This window comes from Triticum urartu, unplaced genomic scaffold (assembly GCF_003073215.2).
Source record: "Triticum urartu cultivar G1812 unplaced genomic scaffold, Tu2.1 TuUngrouped_contig_4547, whole genome shotgun sequence".
Classification (NCBI taxonomy): domain Eukaryota; kingdom Viridiplantae; phylum Streptophyta; class Magnoliopsida; order Poales; family Poaceae; genus Triticum; species Triticum urartu.
Window position 1 is genome coordinate 3725 of NW_024115143.1, and position 8505 is coordinate 12229.

The window sequence follows — 8505 nt, forward strand, 5'->3', positions numbered from 1 at the left end:
TCTATTGCATCTGTGCACCGCTCTCTCGGTTTGCCGTACAAATAAAAAGGTGTCATTGTTCTTCGACCATAGTATTACACTACCCTGAGAATGAGAAAATCACCGCAACAAGAAAAACTATCTTGAAGAGAGAACGTTGCATGCCAAAGCGAAGTGAAGTCATCCGAAGCAGCTTCTTACCCAAAATTGGAGAAATCAGTTGCAGCGCGAGTCTCATGACCGATTTATAGTAATCTTACGCGGCACGTCGCCTGCATCTTAAATCTGAAGCCATGGGGAGAAGAGGAAACTCGTGCCGAAAGCCCGTCCGAGACGACGGAAGCAACCAGAAAAGGTTACCGGGATCGCGAAGCAAACTTGGACTTGTTAGGAGTCGGTGGGGATCGGCATCGGCATGGATGGCACTGGCGGTTGCTTGCATGGCCCTAACAGCTGACGCTTGTCCCCATGCAGAAGGATTAATAAACAAGCCCGTTTGCTGCCTATTTTTTGCATTGTTGGTGCTGTCCTGTCCCTGCTCCTAGTGGACTTTTCGTAGACGCATTGGCACCAAACAAGCGACGCTTTTTTGCCACGGCTATACGTGGGGCGAAGTGAACTAATAATAAGCTGGAGATCGGTGTCCCGGTGCTTCTAGCTTTTGCCTGAAATCCTCTTGCTCCGGTGTTTCGGTTGCGCCGGAGTGCCATCGTCCAGGCTCTAGATGCCGTGAGCCCGAACACTCCACGCAATCTTAAACAGCCACAACGGGAGAAACGCAGCGCGCACACGCATACAGGCGTGCTCGTCCAATACCACTGCCGCAGTCCAGTACACATCCATCCAGGCATATACCCACCCAAGACCCTACCAATCTCGCGGCATTGAAGCCCCGGGCCGGACGACGCTACGACTCCACAGTGGTCAGGCCAGCGCCCACGGTCTTGCGTTGCATCGCATGGACCGTCATCAAGCGCGGGAGGGGTCATGATGGAGCACCGGCGCACAGGAAGTCCACCTCCGGAGCCGGGACACCTCACTTGCCACCCCGGCCTCCCTTTCGACCGGCTTGAATGCCCGTCCCTCTCGGGCCCCGTCGGGGCGCCACGTGGGCGCCCCCGACGGCGACCTCGCGGACCATGCCGACACCGCCGCGTAGCTCTCAGGGTTTCACGGCGGCCGGGACCGAGCCCGGCGGTGAGGTTGCGTGCCGGAGGCCGCCGCTGGCCTCGGGAGGCTTCACTAAATGCGGCATTGATGGCCGCGGCACGGCCAGCCGCTGGGATCACGCCCCAATACAATAATTACTGATCAAAGAATCGGCCCGTACGACAGTACGAGCACCCTCCGCAACGTGCGTACCAGACTGAGCTTCTAGTTCCAGATACGTACAACAGCCCGCGAGCGAGCACCTCTCAGCTTCAAGCATTGATTCGCCGGCGGCGAAAGAGGACGCCGCTGCCGCACGCCGTCGCCGCCTAGGGCTAGGTGAAATGTACGGGTCGGACAAGGAAGGGCGAAGAGACGTTTACCTGTGGAGACCAGTGCCTGGCTTGCAGTGGTAGGGCATGTACTTGCCATCAATGGGAAGAAAACCAGGTGACCTGGGAGAGAACTGCTACCTCCATGTGCAATGAATGGACGCCATCGGGTGATGATGCAAGGTTAACTGTGGACTGGAGCCACGGGGATGGGCTTAACTGTGATGGACTGCAATTATTGGTCAGGGCAGTGTGCTTTTTTACACAAATTGGAGCTGTATGTATGTGTGGACGTCAGCTCCGTCAGAAGCAGGCTCCGTCCGGTATGAGTGCTGGCGCCCATGAACGGATGGTGCTGCTTTACTGTCTCTAAATAAAAAGCTCGGGTGCAACAACATGGCGCGTCGATGAAAATTTACCGGCAAAAGGCGATATGAGTCGATGAACTCAGTCAGGGCCACCCCAGTGTAGTTCCCTCACACATGTGGCTCATCTTCCTGATTCCTGCAGGAAGTCGTAGAGCTCCTCTGCAACGGCCAAGGGGTATTCTTCCTGCGGCAGAAGCGCGCCCGGGACCTCCACGAACTTGGTCACGCCTTTGGCGCCCTTGAGAGCCTCCATCTCGGCCTTGGACCTCTTGGGGGAATTCAGCGTCGACACCACTAGAACAGGGACATCTCCATCCAACTTGGCAAACAGCTGCAGGAACTCCTCCCTCGATTGGACAGGGTCGAGGAGGCCCGTCAGGAACGCGGCAGGGACGTATCGCGCGCCTTTTCTTTTGGTCAATTCGTAGCGGCTTTCGACGATTTCCGGTGTCACATTCTCAGGGTTGGCATACACATGGGACTTGTACTGGGACTGGATGGACTTTTCGTTGCTCACCAGAAGATTGTACATCATCCAGCCAATGGCTGGGGCCCTGAGGGTTCCTCGTAGAAGCCCGTACCTGTTATTGACAGGTCAAAAATTATTTTAGTGCGGTCAGCTTGAATCTTATGCACTAGCAGACCGGGTATCTGTAGAAAAATGGATAATAGGGGTGATCATATCACGTATTATCTAGTACTCCCTCCGTCCCATAATATAAGAGTGTTTTCTATACTACAGTACTACACTAGTGTAAAAAACACACTTATATTATGGGACGGAGGGAGTACATCAGTATTCATTCTGTGTGATTTCAATGCATACTGCTTTAGGTCACACCTACAATCCTCCACCACAGGCTTCACTAATCAGTTATACATATATATCAACATAAGTTAAATGCGTGAGGCTACACATGAAAATCAGTACCGCAGCACAGAAATGACAATCTCCTTTCTCATAAAGCCGTTAGACCAATTTGGAAAACGAAGTGCCTGCAAATGGTACTGTACTTTCCATGTGCAACGACATAGACAATTCCATACTGACAGCCAAGGCCAAACATAACTAATGAAATCACTGCATAAGGCAGATTTTTTTTTTTGGAAAATGAAGCCATAAAACCAATTTGGAAAATGAGTGCCTGCAAATACTGCTGTACTTTCTCTGTGCAACCACATAGACAAATTCCATAATGACAAACAAGGCCAGACATAACTAATGAATCACTGCATAAGGCAGACTCGTTCGTACACAAACATTTTCTCAATTGCACCCTAGCTGCTGGGGCCTACACATCACCATGTTGCAACTGCCTACGATCGAAAAGATATGTATGCAAAACAGTGCTGCAACTAAATGCAGATCTGTACTAAACCACGTAGAAGATTTTACTAACAGTGCTGCAACTGAAAGATTTGTACTGAACCAACTAGGAGATTTACTGTTTGTTGAACGAGATGCTCCAACCCACCTAAAGGCATGTGATGACACTACTGATAGGCATGAACACTACAGAATAAAAGGCAGGATGAGGTACACTTTGATACAGTATAATGATGATCAAAAGGGAGTATTTTCTCCTATAGTCCGGTTGCATCTAAGGACTATCAAGATCATCTTAATGTTTCCACAGCTTCACAAAACTCACGATTCTGGGTATGTTTCATGCCTAGCACATTTTGTATATACTCCCTTGACAATTGACATACACAATGAACAACAAATATTGTGAATAAAGGGTCAGGGAATATAGCCCTAGCCCATAGGCATGAGGCTTGTAAATGGAGTGTCTACAGATTTTGTAGTCAAGACAGCACAGAAAAATGCAAACTGTTGCTGAAAACCTGGCAATGAAGTGTATTGGTAGTGGTGATCTTGGTAATAGGTAGTATTATACTATTATCTTAAAATAAACTCAACAAAATGAGTACCCTGCCTCCACCTGATTTGAGCATAAACAAAGTTGCACAGATGAAAGAACACGGGAGTGCCTATAAAAGTATTCTCTGGCAAATATACGTAATAGCATAAGAACTACGAGTAATAAGCGCAAGTTTTAGTACCTTGTTTCCATATCAGAACCTCGGCCAAATACAATGGGAAGGGGTCCAGCCCAAGTAGGTGCAACAGCAGCAACCGCAGATGGTCTGATAAGGCCCTTCCCAGCTGCACGGATAGCTATGGTTGCTGCATGACCACCTCCAACAACTACCAGTTCGCCATCTGAACATAGTGTAGACAGTGCAAGTGTACACCCACATCGTTAAGTCACTACTGAGATTCAAACAGAACAAAATTTTCAAAGTGATTGCTGTTACTGAATAATTGAAAATCGTACTGACAACAGCAGTCAATCTGACAAACATCGATCAACTAGAATTTGTTATCTGCTTTCTGGCATATGTTCTACTTGTTAACACTGACAAGAGAATATTCCCAAGGTGGCTTTGGCTGGTCTGCAGAACTCTATAAGCTTCCTTTAACTACATTGCTACTCTACCCATGACGAACTAACATACGATAATTATGTTCCTGTAACCGTAAGATACCAGTATAAAGTGGCCAGCCAGCTTTCATGTACTAGCCAAGAAGAATATAACCTGGAAGTACTTTCTCTAGAATATTTCAGTTGGCTGTGAATGATAACATTGGGCAGGCATAATTTCGTGCATAGCACAAACATACTACTTTTGGGCTCTGGTTGAACCACCAAACAGTCTGAACCATACATATACTTTTCATAACAATGGTTACAATAAGCATATGCAGGTAAAGTAGGAAGCTACCATTAAAGGATAGAAGAATGAGTCATATTCGTGAACCAAATAACCATAATCAAAGCAAAGTGCATAGAATCAAGTACTAATTCCAGGAAAGATGCTTGCAATGACAGACTACCAGTTGACTGAAAGAGTAAATTCTGTTTTACCTGCATCCGCCACAGGACTATTTGGTGAGTTCAGTAGCTGAACCAGAAAATTCTCCATCACATCAGCATTATAGTTCAGTGATGGCCTGTCTGAATAACCCAGACCAGGCCAATCAACAATAGTAGCACGGTAGCTGAGTTCTCCTTTCCGTGTCACAATATCTTTGGCGACCACCCTCCATTCCTCCACTGTGCTAACATCAGAAATTGTAGGGATCATAAGGATGTTCTTCACATTCTCAGCAGTCCCCTGCTCATGTTCCTCATAGTAAACGCTTACTGGTTTATCCTCAAATGTCCACTGCCAATTCCCAGTCTAAAAAAGCATACCAAATAATGTTACAGACAGATAATACCAGAGAGAAAATAAAGTTGATCATCTGACCACAGTTAGCAGTTCAATGTTGAGATATTTGCCTCTAAAGTAGTCGATATTCACTAAGGACCTTAACTTTAACAAATGGATGCACAAACAATTGTACTAGCGGAATCTGTTGGAGCAAACATGGTATCATGAACTTCAGCGATATTTTGTGCATATCATAGTACTAAGTTCAGAACAATATGGTCCACTGTTTGTCTGCCATTGCCTAAGAGACACACCTTCCGATACTTGGGATCAATGCTACAAAGTAAAGGTGGTATTGATGAGGATGTTAGCCACAGAACCAGACCAGGGTGGATGAAGTGGCGGCAAGCATCTGGCATCCTCTGTGACAAGTGGTCCCACAAAAGCTCAAAGGTAAGTCCTACAGGACAGCGACCAGACCTGTGATGCTATACGGAGCGGAGTGTTGGCCTACTAAGAGACAACACATCCAACAAATGAGTGTCACTGAGATGCGCATGCTAAAGTAGATGTGTGGCCATACAATAAAGGGCCGGACTAGGAACGAGGGAATACGTGATAAGGCAGGGGTGGCACCAGTTGAAGAGAAGCTTGTCCAACACTGACTAAGGTGGTTTGGACATATACGACGCAGACCTGCAGAAGCACCAGTGAATAGCGGTATTCTAAAGAGTAATGTACCCAGAGATTTGGCCCTTTATAGGAATGCATGGAATTCAGCAATCCATGTACCAGAACTTTAATTTACAATCCTTCACTTTGTTTACATGTACTTGATCACTTCTTTTATGGGTTCTCATAGGTTTATGTTGGGTTTCATCTCTAGCTTACCCCAACTTGCTTGGGAAAAAAGGCTTTGTTGACGTAGTACTAAGTTCAGCACAATGTGGTCCACTGTTCAAATCTTCAAGGTCGTCAAGAATTTTTTTTAGCAATTCTGTTTTGTTTGTCTCACAATGCCCATTTCCATTTTTTCCCTGTAAAGTCAATCCCTTATGTCCCAGCCTCTCATCATTGTTACTATAGGAGCAACATGACATCAAATTCGCTCTATCTTAGAGAACATGCAGATTGTTTTTTTTTTGAGAATCAGAGAAACTCAAGCCATACACGCCAATTAATGAAATCAGCATAGCAAAATCACTGCACTAGCAATAAAAGTGCTATTAAATAGTTTGCAAAAAGAAAAATGGCGATGTAGAGAGCGCATATTTTATTTACATTTAAAATTTCAAGGCCCAGCTCGATTGATTTGGAAGATATGAAATTGACAAGTAGAGAAGATATATACTGATGGTCAGCGAAAAGTCAGCACTCATGCACATTTTTCCATTTTCATCCCTTAAAACTGAGGTCGAATTGGTCTTGAAATTTTGCATGCCTTTAGACATGGGAAGCAAGGAGGTAGCACAAAACCTCATATGCATGTGAGAGGGGAGAGAGAGAACAGAGAGCAGGCTTACAGGGTCCTAACTGATAATACTTCTTCCATTTCATACTGTAAGTAGTATAGACTCCATTTGTCTCCACCTTGTGAAGAAAAATCTACAACGGTGTAGCGTCAACATAGATTTGAGATTTTCTCTACCTTCTTCCATTTCATACTTTATACTTTAAGTAGTATATACTCCATTTGTTTCACGTTGCAGTAATTCGACCTTGTCAAGAAAAATCTAAAACAGTGTTTTGATCATTTGACTGAACAGTCATCAATCGATAACATCAACATAGATTTGGGATTTTCTCTAGGGCTAAGCATCTCGCACAAGGTTAAACTGATCATTCAATCCGATTATTAATCTCTGTGATAATATTCTAGAAATAACAATAGGATGAAGTATAATTGGTTTTACCAAGGAGGAAGGATATTGTGTTACAGGATGCAAAATGTATTGATTCAGTATTTACAGAGATCTCCACTTCGTAACTGAAGGGTTCAAGGCAAGCTCCACCTAAAGTAGAATAGAAGACGGATCAAAATTCGACAACCACCCACGCATGCCACATATTTTTGAACAAATTAGGTATTCCGCATATGGTGGGTGCCAACAACAGTGTACCGAATTCAACCCAAAAATATGCTACTCCGTATATACTCTGCTGGGCATTTAGGTGCAGTGGCGGAACCAAGGGGGGGGGGGGGGGGGGGGGGGGAGGAGTATTTAGCGATAAAACTGGATTAATGGACATACTTGGCCCTCCTTATAATAGAGTAAAATCTGCAAAAGGTAAAGGCCCATAATAAAGCCCACTTTGGTCATGGCGTCTGCCCCTGTTTATGTAAACAAAAAAGTACTAGTAGCCCCTGGCGTTATTTACCCTAAAAAATGATTAACCCCCGACGTGATTTGAGGCGAAGCACTGGCGGATGTGGCTGCCTCCTGCCCTCCCTGGCCATGATCAGATTTGAGTCCGATTAAATCAACCGGCACTGGCTCCGCGATGAGCAATCTTGCAGACTACTCCCGCCAGTTCTCCAGCGGTCCAAGTCAACTAGTCAAGGTTAGCATCACTAAAACAGTCTGCTATTCTTTCTCAATCCTTATCTATGCGCGTCTGAATTGCATATCCAGTTTTACTTATTCTAATGATGATTTACTACGGTAGTTCCTTTGAAATTTCTTTTCATAGTTTGATTTGCCAAGTAGTTATGAAAAGCATTCGCAAAACTCAAAAAGGGGTTACGAAAAGAAAAGCACCGACAAACATCATAATGATTAATTTAACTTTTAAGCATGTTGTATTGGGTTCCCAATCTAATGATATTGTTAACGGGGCTAATGTGCAAGTTGCCAATAATCCCAGTCCAAATGAAGACGACTTGTTCAGAATTGCAAGATAATCTAAATTGAAAAGGAAAGTACTTAGAAATTAGGTTATCTTCTGATGAAATTATTAATGATTTGATTTTATTGGCAATTGCAGGAGAAATTTAGACTAACACAAATGTAACTATATTTTTATTGCGTCGAAACGACACATTAATATGATATTACGTTGTATGTTTTGTTTTCGCACATGAATTTTTTGGTTTATCAACTTTGCTTGGCCCCCCCTATACCCGAATCCTGGCTCCGCCCCTGTTTAGGTGGCACGTAAATTCTGCTGGGCATTGGTTTTTCTTTTCCTTTTAAGCAATATATGGAAGTTTCTTGCGACTGAAAACCTACCAAACAACTCGAGATCTAAATCCGCGTGGAATAAGTTGGCGAACCTCAATCGTGCTAAGACTCGCGGCTTATTCAACGGATTCCCCAGCCACCCGATATACAACGATTCCGATGAGTCCAACTCCGGCAGCCAGCCACAGCGGCGATTTATGTCGACACTTGTACTCGGCGACCAATTGTTCGGCGAGCTCTCCTTGGAGGGCGAGTACGCGGGCTTGGGGGCGG

At 45.0% G+C, this 8505-nt stretch overlaps 1 protein-coding gene across 1 annotated transcript; it reads right to left on the reverse strand.

Moving 5' to 3' along the window:
* Window positions 1-1670: 1670 nt before the first annotated feature.
* LOC125527982 lies at window positions 1671-8499 on the reverse strand. Its single transcript, XM_048692496.1, has 4 exons — window positions 8474-8499; window positions 4762-5077; window positions 3896-4055; window positions 1671-2409 (listed from the first exon to the last, which is right to left on the reverse strand). Exons 2-4 carry the CDS (start codon window positions 4979-4981, stop codon window positions 1950-1952), a joined length of 840 nt encoding a protein of 279 aa, XP_048548453.1. The 5' UTR covers window positions 4982-5077; window positions 8474-8499; the 3' UTR covers window positions 1671-1949.
* Between the last annotated feature and the right edge of the window lie 6 nt (window positions 8500-8505).

Excerpts from the sequence above, each read along its gene's own strand:
- LOC125527982 (XM_048692496.1), bottom strand. The coding sequence starts at position 4,981 with ATGATCCCTACAATTTCTGATGTTAGCACAGTGGAGGAATGGAGGGTG. Across the intron at positions 4,056-4,761 it reads TAGTCCTGTGGCGGATGCAG|ATGGCGAACTGGTAGTTGTT; the intron begins GTAAAACAGAAT and ends CACTATGTTCAG. Across the intron at positions 2,410-3,895 it reads GGTTCTGATATGGAAACAAG|GTACGGGCTTCTACGAGGAA; the intron begins GTACTAAAACTT and ends TGTCAATAACAG.